The sequence below is a fragment of the Phyllostomus discolor genome, chromosome 1 (assembly GCF_004126475.2).
Source record: "Phyllostomus discolor isolate MPI-MPIP mPhyDis1 chromosome 1, mPhyDis1.pri.v3, whole genome shotgun sequence".
Lineage (NCBI taxonomy): Eukaryota > Metazoa > Chordata > Mammalia > Chiroptera > Phyllostomidae > Phyllostomus > Phyllostomus discolor.
Genome location: NC_040903.2, coordinates 26382197 through 26405781, shown reverse-complemented (window position 1 = coordinate 26405781; position 23585 = coordinate 26382197). Strand labels below are relative to the sequence as shown.

General features: G+C 43.8%; 1 protein-coding gene across 4 annotated transcripts in view; it reads left to right on the top strand.

Moving 5' to 3' along the window:
* ATP8A1 (ATPase phospholipid transporting 8A1) overlaps positions 1-23585 on the top strand; it is a 216513-nt gene that overhangs the window by 9598 nt on the left and 183330 nt on the right. For 3 of the 4 annotated variants that reach the window (XM_028505406.2, XM_036020088.1, XM_028505407.2), the window contains exons 2-4: positions 20040-20154; positions 21363-21462; positions 22408-22506. In XM_028505406.2, the coding sequence (XP_028361207.1) occupies positions 20040-20154; positions 21363-21462; positions 22408-22506 (314 nt within the window). Of the gene's footprint in view, positions 1-20039; positions 20155-21362; positions 21463-22407; positions 22507-23585 lie in introns of those variants that run through there. The other variant, XM_036020096.1, reaches the window with a different exon arrangement.

Sequence of the window (23585 nt, the reverse complement as noted above, 5' to 3'; positions counted from 1 at the left end):
CAGAGCAACACTTCGTGGGCCAGACCGATTTAGCATACACGATTTGCTTTCATGAGTGAAGCAAACATGTACTGGTATCCAGGGCTTAATCAGAGAGATGAATTGTTCTGACCCCCATCCAGAATAGTTGAGCTTCTATAATTGGCTCAGGTCCCTGTGGCTAACTCTGGTCCCAGAGTGAAGCCAACTTGGTGTAAAAGATCTCTCGTTCCGGAGTCTGCAGCCCATCTCTTCCCCTCCTGCTACAGAACACAGGCCAGGGGGGTACTATATACTATTACTGAAAGGACCCCCCCACCAGGTTCGCTTGTCCACCGCCAGAGGAAAGACATCTCTCAATGCCAGAGATTTGTGAAAAGGAAAGGAATGTTTATTTAAAGTTATACAGACTTAAAGTAGTGACCTAATGTCTTCATTAAAATATCAAAGTCCTTTAGGATACCCACATGTGTACACAGTCCTTCCTTCTCCCCCTGCCCTAATTTGGGGTACCGTATCACAGGAAAAGAAGTAGATTCAGGCTCCCGACACCATCAGCTGTGTCGTCAACCAGGATCAAGCCACGTGGTTCTCCTCTGCAAAGCTGTGGGGGTCTCCACCCTGGCCAGAGCCACATGGTTCTCTTTGGCAAAGCTACGAGGGGGTCTCCACTCTGCCAAAGCCATGTGGTTCTCTCTCCAATGGCTGCCCTGTCTGGGTTTAAATCCTTGCACCAATCCTCCTCTGCAGCCCCATTGCTGACTCCTCCCACAATCGGCTACACTTGCCAGCACTCTCATATCTTTCCAGCTTTACTGGGCTGCCATAGTGAGTCTGGGCAGGCGTGGTCCCATGACATGGAGCCAGTCATCTCCAAGCTTTCACATAGGCGCTGTAACCAGGGGGAGTTGCCTCCCAGTTACTTCTTGGGTGGAAGTCACTCCCTTCTCCCTGGCTCAAAGCATGGCCACAGCTGTTTAGCTTATCTGTGAAACCAGTTAAAGGTTAGAGATGTGTTAAATGACCATGCCAGAGGTTAGCTGCAGCTCTGCATGTTTCTGCTCCCTGTGTCCCTTCCCCCAACTCACACCTGTGGGGGAAGAGGTGAGGACATCCTAATACTTCCTGGACACCTTGAGCTCTGGACCCCATTCCAAATCCCTATTTGGGGCCCCCCTCTTGGCTGCACCCTGTTATAGTCCCGCCCTCACCCCATGTAGCTTTAGCCCTGCCCCAATCCTGAAAACCTGAGAAGTCAGAGACATTTAAGGGGCTCTGGTTTAGCTCTGTAGGGATATGTCATGAATCACCCTGTCAGCATCTCTTTGACCCCGAGTGCCTGTCACAGCAACTCCTAGAGCCCAGGACTCGGGGCTCTGCCTTGCTCTGGGAGAGGAGACCCTGGTCCCTGGCCCTAGTTCGGACGCACAAGCTCTGCACTTGTGAGTAGTTCTGATGTCACACCAGGGCAGCCAAGGGTTCTGAATGTCATCCGCTGTGCTTTCCCCACTGTGGGTCTTGGCCAGCTCATCTGGACAAACTCGTTTCTCTGTGTGGGAGATCTCTGGGTCTGAGTGCGCCTGTTGCCGGAGACCATTGTTTCTAGGTCTCTTGCTCTGCTACTGCATTGTTATCCTAATGGCTGCGCCTGGCTGACCCTTTCCAAGCAGTCTTCTCCCAGTCTCTCTCAGTCTGTATTTTTCCTTTTCAAACTCATGTTCTACCTCTGACCAAAACAATGAAACCAATCTCTCTCTCTATGTTTTACCCAGATTTGGGGTTTTTATTTATTTTATTTTTAGAAAGACGGGAAAGAGAAGGAGATAAACATCAATGTATAGTTGCCTCTTACCTGCCCCCAACTGGGGACCTGGCCCTCAACCCAGGCACGTGCCCTGACCGGGAATCAAACCTGTGATTCTTTGGTTTACAGGCCCTTGTTCAATCCACCAAGCTGTACCAGCCAGAGCTATATTTTTCCCCAGATTTGATGTGTTGCTCTATAACCTTAAGCTTAGGTTGGGTTCAGTACACCATCAATGGCAGAATAGTTGTAATAAATGCCCTCAGGTGGATTTACTCAACTTTTGTAACTTTGTTTTCACAGTTAGAGAAATGATATGAGGAGAAAGACTATCTGCCATCTTTGATGCAAAGTGTGTTCCATGAGGACAGGGCAGTGGGAGGCCGGCGTAATGTGGGTTATTTTGTAGCCATGTTTATCCCTCAGTGGTGCTCCACCCTGGGGTCACAGTAAATCAGATAAGGAGCTTCAGGCAGTACCCAGACCTGACCCATCCCAGACCAGTGTAATCTGTCAGGCACATGGTCAGACCATCCCAGACCTGACTCATCCCAGACCAGTGTAATCTGTCAGGCACATGGTCGCTGGGCCAATGGGCCAAGCACTGGCATTGTATCTCCCAGGTAACTCTGATGAACAGCAGTGCTAAAAAAACACCGGTGCAGACCCTTGCTTTTACTTGCTTGCAGAGAGGAGGAATGGATTGCATATAAAGCCTTATAGGTTGCCAGCCAAAGAATCAAGAACATGTGGATATTTTTGGTAAAACTTTTGTCTGTTGCCCAGTTACTTTGATGAGTCTTGGCATGCTCATATTTTTCTTAGTTTCCCTTCTCAGAAATTGTAAAATTCATGTGCAAATACTTGATTATTAGATTTTGAAGACATTCTTGAAAATTCTGAATCAAACATTCAATTCAATACCATCAAAAAAAAGAGTAAACACATTTAGCTTGTTTTTAGCTGGTACTGTGTCTACTCTGGGAGCATGAATAATATGAGCGTTTTCACAGTGTCATCACTAGTTTTCTGCCAACTTGCTCATTTAGTCTGTTGTAGTAATTAATCTCTTATTCACCCTGTACTTGCAGCCCACATGTGGAGTCATTTGCATCTGGAAGAAAGATTTTAGCAACTTCGAAAAAGTCTGTAACAACTTTATTTTCAAGAGGTTTATCTTTTCTAGTTTACAATTACTGATTTGTTCCATCATGATATTAAATAGTCTTTAAATGTGTAGAAATGGAAAGTTTACCACAGTCCCAATTTACATGCCTTCCCTAGCTACTGAGATGTAGTCACTTTTAAAAAATTGTTTATTTATTGTTTTTTTAAGAAAGAGTAATTGATTTATTGTTTTACTTATTTATGCCTTCATTGGTTGATTCTTGTATGTGCCCTGACTAGGGACCAAACTCACAACCTTGGCATATCAGAACAATGCCCTAACCAACTGAGCCACCCAACCAGGGATTTGAGAGGAAGTCATTTTTGAGACTCTTAACCAGTGTGGTTCTCTGGGGCTGCATGGATGGGTGCTGGGCGTCTGGCTTCAGGATGCAGTGAGGATTAGAAAGGAAGCTCCACCGTGCCTTAGATGGAGTGCATTGTGTTCAACCATTGTCTTTCTTTCTAAATTTGAGAGTTCTCTTCTATCCTTATTGTTTCTGCATTTAGATTTTTGCTATTTTAGGTGATAACGTGACTTGCACTCTACAGATAGAAATCATCTTTTTAAAAAGCTAAAATCTGAGAGAGGACGGGAGGGAAAGTTCTGACTCAGCTCGACTTACCCCCCACCCATGGCCACTTACTCTTATCTTTTCGTTTGAAGTTCCGTGAAAGAGTCAGTCACACACAACACATGTTGGCCTTTTGTTGACTTCCAAGTAATTACAATTAGCAAAGAAGAAAAAAAGCTCTTAATTTCCCTAGGTGCCAAGTTGAAGGTCCCTTGATCTTAAGTGACTTTCCCTGTGACTTTCCCTGTGGACTCTCTCCTTCTGGCTGGTGAACCATGCTATGTGTGTTAATTTTACCTAAGTCTGAATACCAGAGTCTTCAGTCCGAATGGATGGTTTCTTTGTGTCAGACATCTTTCTGCGCTTTCAGCTGGAATTGCCCTTTTTTTTATCCTTTAAATTCCTTTGGTGCAAACTAGAATCACCGTCTTTACTGTTTATACTTCTTGTGCTTTTAGCCCGTGAGGTGCCCGTCTGTTTGACATGGTAACCACTTAAGAGAAGTCAAGTGCTTTTGTTCTGTGAGACAACAGAACCTGAGACTATGACTCACTCAGGGCTGTCTCCACTCTTCTCAACTTCTTAAGCTCGTGCCCCAAATAACTGACTTGAGAGAAAATGAAAGGAGGTATTTGGGGCTCTCAATAGGCCTGGCGTGATATCTGACTTCTGGCTCTTCCCAGCTGTGTGGCCTCGGGTGGGTCACATAACCCCTCTGAGACTCTTGTCTTCCTTTGGCAAAATGGTAGTGATACACACCAGTGAATCACATGCCTCTTGGGTAGAGAGTAGACAAAGCCTAGCTGCGCATTGCAATCTCCTGAGGATTCCTGGGTCCCACAGCCAGAGACTGTGATTTCATCCTGGGCATTGGGGTTGAAACAAGGGGAGATGATAGTGGCTCGGACTACTAAGAATCAGTGGCAGAGATGAGAAGTGTCCGATTCAGGATGTAGCTTGAGTACATATCTGTCTAACAGATTTGTTGATGAGTAGGATGCCGAGTGTTAAAGGGAAGGCGAAGTTGAAAATGACTCAAGTTTTGGGCCCTGAGCCCAGAATGTTGGCACCTTAGAAACGAGTGTGAAGATTCACACGTGCCAAAATATGTGTGTTTGTGCACATTTCTTTTGTTTTTTGGGGTTTTTTTTTTTTAGAAAGACTATTGCATTTATCCTAAAATCAGGATTTCCATCCTCTATTTTCTCTATCTTCTTTTCTCCAAATATTCTTTGGAACTTTAGTAAGCATCTCCATTAGTGTCTTACCTGTTCCGCACTGCTGTGGATTTTAGACATCTAGGAACCGTGTAATTCTAGAGGCAGGACTTTTTGCTCCGTCATCAGAAATAAGGATAGCCTTTCATGTCATCTTCATGTTCTTTTGGTTCTCAAGGTGCTCCACACTGCAGGAGTGTTCTTCAGAGTGAGAAATGAAATGAAAGCTATAAAGTGGGTGCTAAGCAAATGTTCCTGGAATGTGCGTCTGGGTAGTGTTTGGGATAAGATCATGCTGTTCAAATTGTGGAAGCTAAGCCTTTAGCAGGCTGGTTTTGAAGTCTTGTGGCATTTCCCCCTTACCATGCGTAGTAGGCCCATTGCACTTCACTCAACAACGGTCCCAGGTGCCCGCACACCGCCACACCGATTTCATGGTTCTCAGTAGTGGCCGTATCACCTGGAGGCAACAGTGTTTTGCACTCTTTCTTCACTAAGTGTTTTCTACCTATGATTTTAGAAGGTTCTTGAAATATCTGTCCAATCTCTCCTCTCATTGTTCTTGTCCTACCTATGAATTGGGTAAAACTAATGGCAATTTCACACACAGGTAGGTGTCATTGTTTTCATGTCACCAAGCACTGTGCTGCATTGCCTCTTTTTAAGTTTTTGCAGCCCACCAGCTGCCATTCACACATCCTAACTTACTCTGGTCAGTGGAGGTTTGTCTTCCTTTTCAGCCACATTCTGACACACTGACGGGTGCCAGCCATGTCTTGCTTTTGTGCAGGTGACTCCGAAATCTCGGAGCCCACCCTGCCCAAGCGATCTTAATGGGTTTGTTAATACTGCCCACGGCGCTGAGGGCAGAGCAGCCTCCCCGGGCCGCCCCCACTCTCAGGGTTAGGTTGGGAGCTGGGGGAGTTCTCCACTGCACCTTGATGGGTTTCCTACTTTTCTAGCTTTGTTCGTGGACATGTTGGATATTTTACATGCCATCAATGGCAAATGAGTGTGTCACTCCTCTTCTTATCTGGGGTAGTGCCTGGTTCTATGGAATAAAGGCTGTCTCGTTTGTGAGCAGTTTATATTGCTGTGCGTGCCACCCTGACTTCTCCGTCAAAGCCAGAATTAGCTGGTAGGCTTTAGGTGTTTTTGATGGTTGAGGCTTTGTTTAAAAATAAAGGTGAATAATTTTTTTCCCTCTTGCAAAATAACAATGGTGATAAACAGCAGGTGCCTGTCAAACTCCACTGACTCATTCTGAGAATAATGCAGCAGCAAAGTGATATTATTTGGGTATTTCTGCTTCTTTTAATAAAATGGCATGAGTGTGTTGAACCAGTCCTGCCTGTCCCTTTTTTTATGTTGTAAAGTGCATAAATAGCTCTGAACATGAAGTTGTAATAACTCAGATAACTTGAATGACTGTACTGGTATGTTTTAAGGGCTGGCTTATTCAGAGCTATACTTCAGTTGCAGCGTCTCATGAATGCATTGCTACTGGACTCCGCGGGGTTAATTACCCTAAACGTATTTTTACCAACTAATTCAATACTGCTTTTTTCCTTCCATTGCACAAAGTGATTAAAACTCACTCGTGCATTGGCACTGCACTCTGGCGTTGTTCTCTGATTACCTCGTAATTGTCTTTTTTAAAAAAATCTTTTTAAAACAGGACACCATGGAACTCTAGAGCTGGAGGGAACTTAGAGACCAGCTAGTGCAGCAAGCCCCTGAAACAGCCTGCCGGCCAGGGCTAACCCAGCCCCTGCCGAATCCCTCTCAGGTCTGAGACTCACACCCCCTTGTACAACAGCCCGCTTCATTCTCAGACAATTCTAATTCTTCACAAGTTCTTTCTTGCTATAGAAAGCAGTGAAAGCAATAAAACTATTTATATTCTACATGTCTTGCTGGGTTGTATTGTATTTGCACAGTTGGTTTTTCTGAGGCCTTAGTATTGGAACTCCAGCTTATTCAACCTTTTAAAACCTCCCTGAATTCTGAGTCTTTTCATGTCATCTGTACGTATATTAATCCTGCCACCTCTGTCCTTGTCCTGTTACTGGAACCCAGGCTGTCTGGCTCCAGAGCCCTCACGAGGTTATGTGTGGAACCATCTGGGAGATCCTCCTGGAGCGGGGCAGAGCCTCTTAGGACTCAGGCCCTGGGGCCTCTGCTCGGCCTAGTGTCATTGCCCTGTTTGTTCCTCTGGGAACCACTCCATTCTCCACTTTGTACCTCTCGCGTGGCTTCAGGGAGCCATGACTCCCCTCCCGCCACACTCTCCAGGACAGTTTCTGCTCAGTGCCAAGTCCGCCTGCCTGTGTCTCTGGATCTCAAGTCCACATTCCCAGAAGGAAATCTGATTAGCCTTGCTGGTCAGGTGCCCCCTGTTGACCCCAACAGCCAGGGCGGGGAAGTAGGCCAGGAGCCAGTGGAAGGCAGGGGTGGGGGGTCAGCAAGAGCCCAGGATGTCCCAGGGGCAGCTGCTTCAGAAGGGCTTGCAGGTAGAGGCAGTGTCCGTTTGAGTTCCTCTGGGATGTTCGTCCTGTAGTTGTAAATCCACGTTGTTACATAATCATAGAATCATGTCTCGGTTGTATAAGAACGGGGCCTAGCTGAAAGCATTGTTGAAATCCAAAGTGCGAAGGATTTGGTCAATAACATTGTTCCAACCTAATTGCCATAAAGAACTTTTTAAAGGGAAAAATTCCCTTTTCGTCTCTGACTATACATCCTGTGTGTGATGAGCACCACTTTTCAAACGTTGAAGTCCTACTCAATGGTAACTGAATTCTCAATATCAAAAAGGATAGTTTCTTTCAACTTGTGAATTGATTTTTTTCAAAATTTTCACATAAATTTTTTAGAAGCTGTAGAATGCATTTATATAAGTCTAGGAACTCTGAAAACACATGAGTAGAGCACCATGTTCATAAACAGTTATTTAAAATGTACAGGATCGATCATCTACCCTCGTTAGAACACGGGGGCCTTACTTTCTCATCTTCAGCCTTTGGAGCCACTTTTATTCACCGTGGTTCTTCTATTAGTGACCGTTAGTGTCACCGTCCTGCAGGTTCTGACAGTTTTATAGATTTAAAAACTTTACCTAATGCTGTAAGATATGAATTCATTTAGAGCACTGGGCACTGCCTTTTCTTTTTTCTCTTTTAAATAGTCCCAGCCCTGGCTGACGTAGCTAAGTGGATTGAGTGCGGGCTGGGAACCAAAGTGTCCCAGGTTCGATTCCCAGCCAGGGTACATTCCTGGGTTGCAGGCCATAACCCTCAGCAACCGCACATTGATGTTTCTCTCCCTCTCTCTCTCTCTCTCTCTCTCTCTCTGTCTCCCTCCCTTCCCTCTCTAAAAATAAATAAATAAAATATTTTAAAAAAATAGTCCCCTAACATCCTAACATTCTTCCAACTAATAATGTTGGTTCTAACCTTTCCAGTCTTAAGGTGATTATCCTTGATAGAGAATGAGGTGAAGTCAAAGAAGTAGGAGTTGAGACATTCTGCTTTCTATTTTAGCATCTGTTAACATCACACCCTCTAATGCAGGCAGCAGACCCGTGCCATCGATGCCTGGCATTCCAAATGGAAGGGAGAAAACATTTTGGTAATCTAACATTTTAAAAAAAACAACATCTGTCCTCCCTTCTCAGATGTCTGCGCATCTGTTATTATTCACTGCTGAACGTGTGACCACTTTCCATCCTTTCCCGTGGTCGTTTTTGATCTTCCACTTGTTCCATGACTTCTGTGCAGCAGCAGGGGCCTCTTAGACGACGCCTCCCTTCTCCCCTTTGTCAGGACCTTTCCTAACGGATCAGCACGTTGCTGTAGCTGGTCTTCCAAACATCCACCCTTCTCGGGTCTTGATAACTTGTCATGCGCCCTCTGGAAGGCCAGAAGGCATGTGTGGCTCAGCCTGGTCTTTCCATCTTTGGCTGTCAAAGGCCCTTTCACACAGTTACGTCTTCTGGGAGAATCATTACTGCCTTTTCCCTTTTGCATCGATCAGAATCCAGTACACAGCAGCGATTCCTCATCTTGTTTCCTGAATGAATGGGATGCCAAGACAGGTTAACGATGCTTTTAGCCCACTGAGACTCCTAGGGGATGCCTGGTAGTTGAAACCCCCCATCACTAGTGCAGTCTGTTTCTGGGCCAATTTTTAATTCTATACGGGGAACAAACCATTTATTTCTTCTATCTGACCAAGCGATCTGTGGGATATTCCCAAGGCAATATCATAAGTTTCCTTTCGTCTTTCATTGTTCTTCTTCCTTTTCCTGTTAAGCGTGATTGGGCATTACTAAATGTTTTCATCACTATTTTCAGCAACTCCTCATGCCTAAGATGATTACTTCTCTGAGTTCTTTTTCTGGCTGGCGGCCAAGGAACCTGGAGTGCTCACTGTGTGAGAGGTGCACCACCAGGCATGCCGTAGCCTTCCCTGGAACTCTTCTCAAGGTGACCCTGCCCATCAGTGTCAGGGATGCTCTTTTCAGTGTCTCCCACGTAGAGGTCGCAGTGCCGCTGTAGGAACTTGCTGCAGTTCAGCCTGAGTTCAGGAAGTGTTACGTCATTATCTCTTCCTGTTTCAGGCAGAAATGCTGGTGCTGTGTTCTCACACGTGTTTATTTTTACATCAGTTCCCACAAAGACACTTAAAGAAAAATATTACTTACCATGTATGGTAGTGACAGGTCCTGGTAGGGAACTATGTTAGTGGGTATCAGGAGGATAGGGACAAGACTATAAAGTTCTGGGAATTGTTGAATATCTGATATTAAAACAAAGAATCGAGGAAACGTTTATTGCATGCAAGGGACTTCCCTGAAGTGTTAAGTTTCTTGTCCATGTTGGAGTAACATACATGATACTTACGTGTTCCCTTATGTCTGCCCTGTCCTCAGTATATAAGTTAGGTACATCTGTAACATCTATTGTTATTCTCAGTTGCTATATACCTAAGAAGATCAAAAGATTAATGTTGTAGTGGTAAAAGACTGCTACAGGTATTCAAGACTTTTGCAGGTGACACTTCGAGGAACAATGGTCAGGGAGGGTGCTTTAACATCGAAGTGACATCTGACAAGGCCATGAGAGTCGGAGGGGGCTGTGGCTGGAAAACTGCAGTGAGGCAGAATAGGGCCAGTAGAGGAGAAGTAGTTACAGGGAGAGGTCAGGTCAAGCTTCATTGCCGAGTGAATGAATGCATCCCTCCGTCAGTGTTAGAGCTGGGCTGCACTTGATCGATTTCCAAGCATTGCCCTGACTCTGGTACCCGCTGGCTCTCTGACCATGACTGGTTCTCCATATGAGAGGCAAAATGTCCTCATCTCCATTATTTTTAGAATAATTATGTATTTTTTAAAAAGTGAACCTTTTTGTAAGAGGAAAAACAACCAATTTTGAAGGAGATAACCCTTGTTTTACCTCATCAGGGTAAGTGGATATTCTTTATTACCACATCGGTTATAACTTAGATGCTGTAACAGATTTGTCACAGTTGCATGAGCAAGAGGGCAAAAGAGAGGCAGCTAGAGATAGGGAAAGCTGTTTGGCTGCTGTGCAACTGTAGTTATCCCAGAACATGCTGCGCTCAGGGCTGGGTTGGGGCAGCTGTTCACATCAAAGGAGACCTGAGCTACAAGTAGGGCCTGTGAGGGAAAGCTCCAGGCAGCCTGGTGACTTGGGGTAGGGGAGGGGGAGCAGAGTAACTGTGGCTCTTGTCATCACTCCATGCAGAGCAGAAAAGCTAGCTAGTGACTGGGGTACAGAGAACAGAATTCAGCGCCTGGAAGAAGACTGGCCTGGTCCAGGTACAGTGTCACTGCCCAGCTGCATTGGATGGGCATTGGGACAGGGCTTGGCTTCCAGCCGAGGACTGGAATGCCTCCACTGAAATTCCGTATTATAGAAGCTGAATGGCCTTTAAGCAGGTAGGGTAGTTCCCAGAATCAAATGAAAAGCTTTACAGGAAGGTCAAGGGTGAACCAAGGCAACTTGACTAATGGGCAGGTACTTCAGGATGCCACAGAATCAGTCTTAATCTGTGCTCACCTTTTTTTTAAAGATTTCATTTATTTTCAGAGAGAGAGGAGAGGGAGGAAGAAAGAGAGGGAGAGATATTTCAATGTGTGGTTGCAATCTGGCATGCCCCCTGCTGGGGACCTGGCCCGCAACCCAGGCATATGTCCTGACTAGGAATCGAACTCACAACTCTTTGGTTCCCAGGCCAGCGCTCAATCCGCTGAGCCACACCAACCAGGGCTATGCTCAGCCTTTTCATATGTCCAGACTGAACATTGTGATTAGCCTACCATGGACCATCTGCCCACCTTTGAGTCAAAAAGGGGAATTGTATCTGATGCACCAGCCCCTCAAGACTGCCTACAGTTGAGGAAAGAGCTATTTTCCAAAGAAAGTCAAAGGATCGTTTTCAGGAAAAGCAGACTGAGTTGGAATGAACAGCAGATGTCCCCAGCATAGAGCCCGAATCAGTATATGCTGAGCAGGGAAGGTATATTGATGCAATCTAGAATTTCATTTCCCCTCTGACTATTGCAGTCGTGGTCTAGACATTTGAAACATGTTGCTGAATAGTTTCTATTTCACTTCCATGTTTTAGAAGTGTTTGACTTCTGCAGTGCCATATTTCAGCAAGTTCAAACTTTTTCATCCCACTGCACGTGTAAACTAACTACTAAAATTCTGCAGCTCACCAAAACATATATTTTTTGCCAATCTGACAAAAAAATAGATATAATTTTGATTCATTCACACCAGACAGCTATTGTTGGGTTGGCTATTGTTGTGGCTGATAACGGCCAGCAGTATCCATCTCTGCTGCGGATGCTCATCAAAACACAAGAAAAACATGCACAGAGACAACCAGGTCCTGTGGGGAAATAGGGACAGAATGGCCACTCTCTCTAGTGGAGAGCACGCTGTATCCATTCCCAAGCAGATTTTTATTGAGAATCCAGACTTAGTTTGTGGATTCACAGTCTGGCAGAAAAGATCAAAAGAAGTAGGTGACTTACAAAGGTGCAGACAGAACCCCCGCTGTGATTCTGGGCAGAGCTTGGAATTTTATCATTTGAAAGGTCTAACAGGGCTCAAAGGACTAGTTTTGGTTTCCTGTCTGTGCCTTCATATTCTAATGTAATAACATCCTCCAGTAAACAGATCTCACAGGATCTTGCATATTCTGTGTCCCAGGCCTGATTACCCTGGGGGTCTGCCATCTCTGGTCTGGGCTGCACCGCCCCTGCTATTTCCACAGGCCTGAGTTGGGCAGAGGAGACAAAGGCAGCCAGGAGACTTGGATTTCTCACATCTCTCAGGCTTTGACAAAGCCAAGGGGATAGGGGTTGATGTCCATCACCCCTTCATTTCCACAGCCCCAAATCTCTTCCCAGAAGCCTCCACGTGATCATGCCTGTCTTAGGCTATTCCCTCCATGGGAAATCTTACCCATCATTGGCTAACTGATCCAGCCTAGGAGGTCAGGCACAGAACAGGCAGCGTTCATGCCAGGGAAATAAGTTTTGTCTCCTTAGTGGCTCCTGGTCTGGAGGTCTCTGACTCAACCTAAGTCACGGGGGGTGACAGCTTCCTGAGACCAGGCAGGGCAGTCCCCAACATGTCATTTTTTTCATTTAACCATCTAGGGGAAAAGAGGTCAGTGCCCCTGACGGAAGAGTCAGGTGTTGCATGTTTTAAAAATTCTTGCAGCACACTGGTTGAAAATCGCTGCCATACTTGAAAATGGAGTTGTAAATCTCGATCTTTAAAGCTCCTGGTTCACTGTGTGTGGAGTGCTGGGTTTTCTGTGCCCTCTCTGCCTGAACAGCCACAGTCGGCTCGCAGTGGAACGTCGCAAATGAGCGTTCTGCTGCCGTGAGGCACAGCCTGGGACTTCAGACCTCTTCGGGAGCTCTACCAACTGCTTCTGTGTTTCTGATTAAATACACTACACGTGTGTGTGTGTGTGTGTGTGTGTGTGTGTGTGTGCATGCCATTTTATAAAGCTACCACTAAAAATATGATAAATAAAATACAAACGTCTAAATTATTTCGCCAAAGATTGTTTTGTTCCAGAAACTTGAACCAAAAAAATTTAGACGAGGGCTTTTAATTTATTATTGTTTTTCCAAGAGCACAAAATAAAAACATGTTTAAACCTCTAGAATGGACCATGGACAATGCTCATAATTTCCTAAGGTGAGTAACAGCAACCTTTAGTCACACCTAAGCTCTGCACTTGTGTCATTAAGTGTCTGGTTAGTTTTCCAGTTCATTCTCTTTTATTAGACTCTGCGTCTGCTGCCGGTGTGGCTCTTTGTCTTATGACCTCATTCTAGGTCAAGAAACGTGAGCAGTTAACATGGTCCCTTTAATGTCTAATATTGGAAACCATTGAGCAAAAAGGATGTGTAATTGAATTCTCCTGAATATGCTTGGGAGTTAATATAATAGATTTTCTGATCCCAATTACAGCCTCACTTACAATTGCAGTGATGTGGAGTCTACAACAATGTAACGGTTCTCTGTCACTGCATTACCAGGCAACAGAACGATTTTTGTACCTGATTCTCTTCTCCCTCCCACCTAGCCACCCCTGCTTTTCTGTTGCATAACCTCTATACAGGTAACAATTTTGGAGAAAACATGTACTTATTTAAAATTAATTTATTTAAGTGTAGAGTCAAATCCATTATTTTACTGTCTAGATTCATTCACTGGTCACAGCTGTAATTAAATAGTATCCTGTTAAAAAATATTAATCCCTATATTAGTGTTTCTAAGACTTTTTCGCACCTCAAAGATTTCAAAGGGAATTTGCCTTTATAATCTCTTGGGAGAACAAGGTGACTGGAACTGTTTGAGTGACAAGCATTGTGCTGCATTGCTAACCTAATATCACGTAACCTTCCTATTAACCCTGTTTTATGCACGAGGAAGCTGAGGTGCAAAGTGCAAAATAATTTGCCCAGTGTCATGTAGAAGCGCCACGATCCGAATCTGAACACTGATCTGATGACAAAGCCTATTCCCTCTCCCCACAGGCTGCCTTTTTGACTTCAACAATACAAATAATAGCTAGAATGTTTGTGTGTGTGTGAGGAATTAGACACTGCCCCAAGTGCTTGGCACATGCATCATCTCGTTTAATCCCCTCAAAAACCTGTGAGAGAAGGTGGGCAGCTAGACGTTAAATAGTGGTCTAAGGTTACCATAGCACGTAACTCATGGGCCTAAGCCGTGTCTGTCTCTCTCCCCCTGGTCTGCACTCCCAGTCCCGACTCTGTAATGCCTTCATTGATTGTACCCTGAGCTCTCAACAGTATCGGTTACCATCCTACAGTGAGGAAAAGATGCATGATATCTAAGGATAGGGTTTTACGGCTGTGGAGACTATTCCAAAAGTAGTTAATTGTTGGTTGCATTTGTTTTTTATTTAATCTTTATTGTATTTTTTTACATTACCTCTTAGTCCCCTTACACTCCCTGCTCCCCATTTGTTGTATTTAAAATCTTATGGTTCTTTTAAGTCTTGGACTTTTGCTCAGAGTAGCACCCGGCAGTGGGTATATGTGTCATCATACGAGTACAGTGGTGGAATGATGAGAGACAGGGAGAGACTGGAACAGTCCAACCAGCTCCACCTCCAAAAATATCACATGCATATCCACTTCTTTTCATCCCTGTCACCACCTCTCACCCAGGCCCCATCAGCTTTTATCTGGATTATTACAGTAGCCCCAAAATGATCCTCCAGACTAAAATTCTAGTGGATTTCTATCACATAAAGATATAAATTCAAGTTCCTTGTTGTCTCTCCCGATCTGGCCCTGCCTCTTCTTGTTTGATGCTCTTGTCCACTGTTACTGCTCCTCATGTTCCTGCAAATGCCAAGCTCGTTCTTGCCTCCCATGCTTTGCTCACGCTCTTCCCCCATTGGTTTACACTGTCCTTCATCCTTCTTTACTGAAGTCCTCACCGAGGTCTCAGCTGGAGCCTCCTCGGAGAGGCCTCTCCTTCCCACTCAGTGTAAACCAGCAACGACAGCAGTGATAACACTACACAATGACTGCAGCTAGCATTCCTGGAGCTCTTACTACGTGCTGGGCATTGTTCTCTGCACTTGCTGACTCACCGGGTCCTCACAACCCCTTTTGAGGCAGGGGGTACTATTATCATTTCTATATATAGATGGCGAATGGAAGCACCGAGGGTTCTAGCAATCATTCTATCAATCGCTTATTTTCTTCATCACACTTACCATGACCCATAATTGTATTGTTCTCCAGAGAAGAAGTCCCCAACAAGAAGGGACCTTATCTTATTTTCTACTGTTGGTGCAGCTTTTTAAAAAATGGCTGCCACATAGTAGGCACCGCTGTTGAACATCTGTGTTGAATGAACGAATGAACAGTGGGTTTTACTGATCGGGTCGTGATATTTGTGATGAGAAATGGAAAACTTCAGAGATGATAATTCTGCTGTAATTGTATGAAAAGGCTAAAAGCCTTTCACTGAAATAGCTATTGAGCATTTTCTTCCCTGTTAGTTACCTTATTCTGTGTGGACATATGCATGCGATCATGAATCTAGGCAGAGGAAGACAGGAAGACACATGTCAACATACTCAGTAACCCGTTAGTCAGTGGTCAACAGGTGAGCCCCAGGGACGGCAGTTGGGGGCCACAGATGATCGTCACTACTGCTCTTTTCAAACAGGGAGGTGTAGCCATGACCGCAAAGCACCATTTGCCTTTGTGGCTGAGTTCTGGCTGCAGATTGTGTCGGGCAGCCATTGCAGTGAAACGTGGGGCTCAAGTAGGGAATTTTTTTTGTTTTTAAATTTTCCTGTTTTTCTGAACAAATGAGATGTCAACATTTTTGTTCCTGGTGCCCAGCGGTTAACGAATGTCATGGGACTTTGGAGCTGAAAAGGAGCTTAAGATTATTAGCCTGCCTTCCTCACTTTATAAGGCAAGAGAATAACTCCCCCAGGGAGTAAGTGGCTTGCTTGGGGGCCACAGAAGTAATCACCAGAAGAACCAGAGCTTGCCACACAACCACTAAGAAGGTTTAATAGTCAAACACTCTTAGGGGAAGACAAACACATGTTCACTCCAGGGCCGTGAGTGGGATGCTGACCCACCATCATCCTGTGTTTTCTCATCAAGAAAGTTATTGCTGGAAGCAGGAATGGTCCCCAGGAGGATGTTGCTTGTATAGCCTTACCCAGTATTACAGTGTCATATCTTCTTCTGGCACATTCAGTAGCTAAAACCTTTTGTGTAACTTATGGACAAAGGTTCTGAAGAGGCCCCACCATCCATGAAGACCCTGTGAGAACTGCTGACAGATCCGTGGCTCACCCTCCTCCACTCTGCCTTCTCTGAGGGGAAGGCACAAAAGCTGGCTTGGTTCTTAGTAAGTCTTTAGAAGGCAGGACAGGTGGATGAGGAGCTACTGGGCAACTTGAGTGATTTATGTGAACAAGCCCTCTACATTATTAAACAAATCCAACAGGCATAGCTTCCTTCCTTAGAACAGAATAAACTGTATATACTCACAGGAGTGTCCAACCCACAGCCCGCAGGCTCTATGCAGCTCAGGATGGCTGTGACTGTGGCCCAACACAAAATTGTAAATATGCCCTGGCTGGTGTGGCTCAGTGGATTGAGCACTGGACTGTGAACCAAGTGGTCACTAGTTCAATTCCCAGTCAGGGCACATGCCTGGGTTGTGGGCCAAATCCCCAGTAGGGGGAGCTTGAGAGACAACCACACATTGATACTTCTCTCCCTCTTTCCCTTCCCCTCTCTAAAAATAATTAAAATCTTAAAAAAACTATGAGGGTAAATTATACATAAACAAAAAATAATGACTTTTTTTGAAAAAATCATAAATTTACTTAAAACATGAGGGGTTTTTTTTGGGGGGGGGTGTATGATTGCATGTCGCAGTGTATTTGCTGTGTGGCCCAAGACGACTCCTCCTCTTCCAGTACAGCCCAGAGACACCAAAAGGTTGGACACCCCTGGATAGGAAGGAGTGGCAAGTGTGCCGGGTTTGTTTTACCTCCTTTGGGGCAGGGGTAGCTGGGGTGGATTCTTACCCCAGCTACCCCTGCCACTGCTGTACATCAATGCCTCAGTGCAGGCATTGCCCAGGTGTGAACCCAGGGCTCTTTATGTGGTCATCAGAGCTGCCAAAGGTGGCAATTTGCAAAGGAAACTTAAAATAGGGGAAAAAAAGCATAAATGTAGAGTTACCTGGCACATGTTGAATGGCTGTCACATTGAATGTGGGGAATGTGTTTTCACCTCTAACCCAGAAGAAATAAGAGATGAAAATTGCTACCTAGCTGTGGCAACCGTAGGAAACTAATACAGAAGCCAAGGCGGTGGGGCAGGGAGGCACACCAAAATAGTAGCCCTGAGGAGAGCAGAAAATGTCAGAGGAGAAGCCACTGTTACTTCTGGAAAGAAAAATTCACTGGCAACTTTCATTTGCATTACTTAAGAAAATTTTCCTTACATGTAGTCACCAGTGCAAGGTGACAGATTCTAGAGCAGGTGGCATGTGTAGTCTTTTCTCAGGAATATACTGGCCCCTTATCAGATAGATGTATCATTGGTGAATTCTTCCCCGATTCATTAGATTGTCTTTTCATCTTGTTAATGGTTTGCTTTGCTGTGCAAAAACTTTACAGTTTGATGCAGTCCCGTTTGTTTATTTGTCCTTTTGTTTCCCTTGCCTGAGGAGATATTTCTCTTAGCAAAAAAATATTGCTAAGAGAAGTGTCAGATTTTACTGCCTATGTTTTCTTCTAAGGAGTTATATGGTTTCGAATCTTCCCTTTAAGTCTTTGTGTTATCCTTAAGGAAAATCTAGTAAAAGATTTTTAAGAATTTTTAAGATTGATATGCCTCTATTTGATAATCCATATCTTGGTCTGTTTGGGCTGCTGTAACCAAATTCCGCAGACTGAGTAGCGTATGAACAACAGAAGTTTATTTTTCATAATGTTGAGGGCTGGGAAGTTCAAGAGCACAGCACCAGCAGACTCAGTGTCCAGTGAGGACCCACTTCCTGGTTCAGAGCCAGTCGTCTCCTCGCTGCGTCCTCACGTCATGCAAAGGCTGAAGGATCACTTTGGGGTCTCTTTTACAAGGCCCCTAATCTCGTTCACCAGGGCTCAACTCTCATGTCCTAGACACCTTCCCAAGGCCCTGCCTCCAAATGCCACCACTTTCAGGGATAGGATTTCAACATACGAATTTTGGAGGGGACACGAAAACATTTGGTCGATAACAATGCACGTGTGAAATTTTGACTGTATAAAACAAGGGGAAGGGGGGAAGCTTGTGTGGTATCCAAAACATAATGTAGTGAAGGGTAATTGTTAACCACATGACCACGGGCGAAGCTGCTGGTGTGTCTGAAACTGTGAAATGACGGATGCAGCGGTATCACGTGGAGCCCTGTGACCTCCAGAGCGATGAGTATAAAATATGACTCGCGCTGTGTGCCCGTCTACCTGGAAAGCTTTCAGTGGCCCGCTGCCAACCAGGGGATGTGATCCAGACTTGTCCACAGGCCTGAGAGGCCCGCCGAGACCCAGCCTCTGTGCTTCCACCGTGCCGGATCTCTCCTGTCTTTCCCTTGCCCTTGGTCTGCGCTTCAGCTCTATCACCCTGTTTGCATTCCCTGCTGCACACTACCCCGGTCCCTGTCCCGTGGCCCCTGTACTCCTGTTCCTCGCCTTTGTAGAAAACCTAAATGATTGTCTGGTTTCATATAACAATAAAACCTAGGCAAGCTTTTCTTACACAATTTGTTACCAGCTCTTGGCTGCTTCAGTGTCCTTATCAGTGGGTGGAGAAGCATTTGCTTGCCCTCAAAAAAAAAAAAAAAAAACAACGGCCAAATAACCACCCCTTTATCATTTGGTATTTGTTCACTTGGCAAACATTGACTGAGTACCCACTGCTGGTGCTGGTGTAACCAGGAGATGAGTAACGCAGGACCCGAGGCCCCAGGGACTTCCCATTCAGGCAGGAGTAGGTAGACTCAGAAGCAGGTTTCTGCTGGGGAGGGCCAGGAGCGCAGAGGGCTGCAGGGTCACAAAGAAGGCTCACTGACTTTCGCATCCTGAAAGGCTTCAGGAGGGACCCTGTGTTGCAGAGCTTGCAGGAGGAGTTGGCGTTGGCTTGGCAGAAAAGAGGAGAAGGTACTGGAGATAAGGTAGTGGTGGTGAGCCTTTGTAGGAAAGGGCTAAGGGAATGATTTCATCCAGTCTCACTGAATTCTTGCAAGGGTAAAATAGCAGTTATTTTTTTTATTCTTACTAGGACTTCTATGTATTTTTTAAAGTATTGTCAACTTTACCGTAATCTAGTTACCTAGTAGAAATTGCCTGCATCTATTGAGTTGTTACAATGACTGTGAGATGACTTGAACTGTTTCATCTTAAAAAACATTTAAATTTGTTTGTGAACATAAATTCTAATTAGTGAGAAGAGTAAGATGATCATAGTGAGTTAAATAATTGGGGCGGTTTCCTTTTTAAACCTCATTGTTCATTCTTTTTCTGTCTTCATACAAAAAGGAAAGAAAAACAAACAAAAGGATTAAATATGTATGCTTAATTTTTAATATATATTTGAAATTACCTCTGTCTTATTAGTGTTGTCTAAAATTGTAATTTCAACCAGTTTAACCTTTTTTGTTATTTTTGGACATAGTCGTATGTAATGGGAGGAAACTAAATAAGTTGAACGTGTGTGGGGGAAAGGCAAACAGAAATTGAAAATTGATGTCACTGTTTTTGAATAGGTCTGTCTTTACATGACTATTAAATGCTGCCTTTTAAATTTAGTACAGATGTTAAATGTGGAGATTTTTTTTATTATGAAAGAAACAAGAATACCAGTAAGGGAAATGCATGTCACATATAACAGATTTTAGATTATGGAATAGTTATGGAGTGTGGTTTTGGTCTAGAATCAGTCAGGGGTGTCCAACCTTTTGGCGTCTCTGGGCCACTCTGGAAGAAGAGTCGTCTTGGGCCACATGTTAAATACACAAATGCTAACGGAAACTGATGAACAACAACAAAAAAAGATTTTCAGTAAATTTATGATTTTACATTGGGCCTCATTCATAGCCACCCTGGTGGGCCACGGGTTGGACACTCCTTCCAGATAATAAAGTGAAATGTTTCATATCAAGAAGGCTCTCTCTCTTTAAGGTTATGAGAAGACCGATGATGTTTCGGAGAAGACCTCATTGGCAGACCAGGAAGAAATACGGACTATATTCATCAACCAGCCCCAGCTGACAAAATTCTGCAACAACCACGTCAGGTAGGCACTGCTGAAGGACGGTGTGGGGCCAGCTCTCCCAGCCGAGCCTTCCCGGCCGTCTTCCAGCCAGAATGAAAATGCTCGCACAGAGCTTCCAGGTAAACCAGCTCACCGTGGAGAGCCTACTGGAGGAAGTGTGAATCGGCTCCTTCTCCATCTAGCCGATCAGGAGATGTTAGTGACAATCTGGAAGCAGAAAGAAGCAGAAAGGATAAGTAGCTGCTCACGGGTAAACCCCTTTGTCTTAATGCTGTTATAAAATGGTAGGTTACTGTTTTGAGTTAACATGTTGTTACATGTTAGAAGAGGTCTTTGCAGTTCTTCACCGAGAACTCCTTTTGGTTAAATAATCTTTAATTATTGCCTGTTGATACTTGCGGAATTCAGCATGGTGACGAGGGATGGAGGGCTGTGAGAATTACTTCACTGTTCTATTTTCATTCCAACAATAATATAAAAAGTATCTCTGGCGCAGGCCCTCTTCAGTAAGTGGCCTCTGGCACCAGGTGAGCACCCCCCGCGTCCGTCCCGTGTTTCTCCAGGAGCAGAAGTCATAGATTTGAGACACGCCCACTTAAAATGAATATTTATAACTTCAAAATCCAGAGTAACCCTTCCCAGTCTGGGGGTGTGGTGTGTGTCCCTTTAACTCCCCCCCTGTTTAACTGACAAGAGACCGATGTTCCCAAGACCCGAATGGTGGTGTCTGACTGACGGGCTGTGTCTGCCGTGGTGAGTGTGGAGGCCTAGCCAGGTTCGTAGAGGGGCCACAGAGAAAATTCAAACAGAAACCCAGAAAACTCCCCACTTCTCTGAAGTCATCCAAGGAAGGCGCCTCTATGTAAAGTTTCTGGTCCTGCTCAAATTGCTGATTCCTTTTTTGCAAGATTTTCTTCTCCATTAACACATTATAAATGACCTTAACGAAAGTTGCCCTTCGTTGTAAGCTACTCCTAGTTATGGGAAACCGGATGATTGACCAATGAGAACAAAAGATATGAGGCAGAGAACTAAAGTCTTACTATTATTGATACAGTTCCTTTCGCTCTTTTTCATGTAGGGTAGTGACCATTTGCAGTCTTCTCCCAATTTGAAACAGAAGGCAGATGTTCATCGTCTGATTTTTTTATGTGGTGATAGTAGAATTTTGTCAGCATTGGAGCTAATTGTGGAGTAATTTTTACACAACTTTTCATTTTGTTTTCTAGCACTGCAAAATACAACATAATCACGTTCCTCCCACGATTCCTCTACTCTCAGTTCAGAAGAGCCGCCAATTCATTTTTCCTCTTTATTGCACTGCTTCAGGTAAAGTCACATTGTCAAGTGTTAGTTCAGCATCACCTGTTCAGACATTTAAAAATGCCCGTGACCAAGGGTTTTGAACCTTACCCCAACACAGAGAAATCAGCCAGTTCGGGTGGACATTTCTGGCCCCTTCTACAAGCAGTGTTAGAATTCCACTGCCACTTTAAGCCTTCTGATGCATTTTTATTGGCTTACTTTAAATGTTTTGTGAATTCTATGTGGCAAGGACCATTTGTTTGGGTGCTAAAGGAGATGGGACTTTTTCTTATAATATTAATTTATTTTAGTAACAATAAAGCTGTCATTTTGGAACCTTAGAATACAAGAATTACCACTTTAAGCTTGTTTCTCTTTGTGTTTGAGTTAGTTGTAGTCAGAAAAAAAGTTCTGTTTTATTAAAAAATAGCATACATTCATTGTAAAAAGAATTAGAAAACACAACAAAATATAAAGAAAATGTTTATGACTTATTCAGCCAACTACTCTCTCAAAATCTGGGTGTACATCCTCCTGCTCTATTTCTGTTTTCCCAAGCATTGGTTGTTAATTTAGTTTACAAAAAGGGGATTTTAGAGTATATATGTTTAATAATCTGCTTATCCATTTGTAGCATGTGGATATTTTCCTATGTGATTTATTGTGTATCTAAAAATATCATTCTTAATGGTCACCTGATATTTTATTATATGGGTCTGCTGTAATTCATTTAACCCATCCCCCTTTGTAGGTGTTAGTTCCACTCACAACTGCTTGCCGTGAAGCTGATTAACACACTGTCCCAGTTACTTATTAGATGTAAGCAGATCACCTCATCTGGTGTTAGTCTGCCCAGATAGTAACATGAAGGAAGCATATGTTAAGAGGCCCTAAGATTCTGTTGTTTTTAAACGTATTATCAACTTGGTAGTTCTCACTGGATTTCTCTTTTTTCCCTTCTTCCAATAGCAAATACCTGATGTATCGCCAACAGGTCGCTACACAACACTGGTTCCTCTCTTATTTATTTTAGCTGTGGCAGCTGTCAAAGAGATAATAGAAGACATTGTAAGTACTTAATTCTTTTATAAATAAATGTGACTGTTATTTTATATAAAAATTTTAAAATGTTATTTAAGTGTTTTAATTCCTGTCACAGGCTGCTTGGGGTGCCCGTTCAACTTAAAAGCATATAAAATATGCCCCTACCTCTGGAGTCAGCTTCTCTTCATTTCTATGGGAATAATACTGCAAAATGCTCGTGACAGTGTTTCCTTGTGTTAGTAGTCTATAAATGGAAGAAATTAATTCAAATTTAATAATTGGCTTAGAGAGAAAAATATATTTGGCCATAATTTTTAATTATGTCCAGTTTTCAATTTGCACATTAATTTTACATTAAACAGAAACTCCAGACTATCTAAATGTAAGAGGCTTTATTGTGTTTTTTATTTTTAAATTTTTATACCCTAGTTTTCACCTCATTAAATACCTATGATTCCTTTCCATCTTCTAATAGTACTTCTGAGTTTCCTTTTCTTTTATCTTATTTTGTTAAAAGAAAGTAACAGCAAATTTTCTATTTTTATCTTTCTGTAGTAGCAGAGAAAAGGGGAAGTCAATTTCCCCTTTATAAAGTACATTCCCCAAAATAAACTCAGGCTTTTCTTTTTCTTCTACTTTAACTGTTATTTTAACTACTTTAGTTGAGGAAACCAGTATTTTTTTTTCAATGCCCTTTAAATAATTTGCTTGCCAGAAATGACCTTTTGTGAAGCCTTAGGCAAGTCAGATGGTAAAGGGAGGAAGGGCTGAGCCATTCTGCAGAAAGCTCCGATTTAAAGTTGCACAAACATTACCGTTATGGACGTGTGGGATCAGATTGGGACCTCACCGAGAATACATGAGCCATAGCACCACTGCGCCCATCAGGCATGGGTCAGCTGACCTTTAGATCATCAGTCTCAAAAATATCCAAGTGTCTATGAGTAGGAACAGAGGTTGGGGGTGCATGCACACGCTCAGGTGTGAAACAGCCTACTCCTCCTGGCTGGAAGTGGCATACTGTTGGGGACCACTCGCTGAAAATCTCACGGGCTCCCTTCTCACCTGTACAGTTCCACGAGACTTACCAGCTTTTCAGTCAT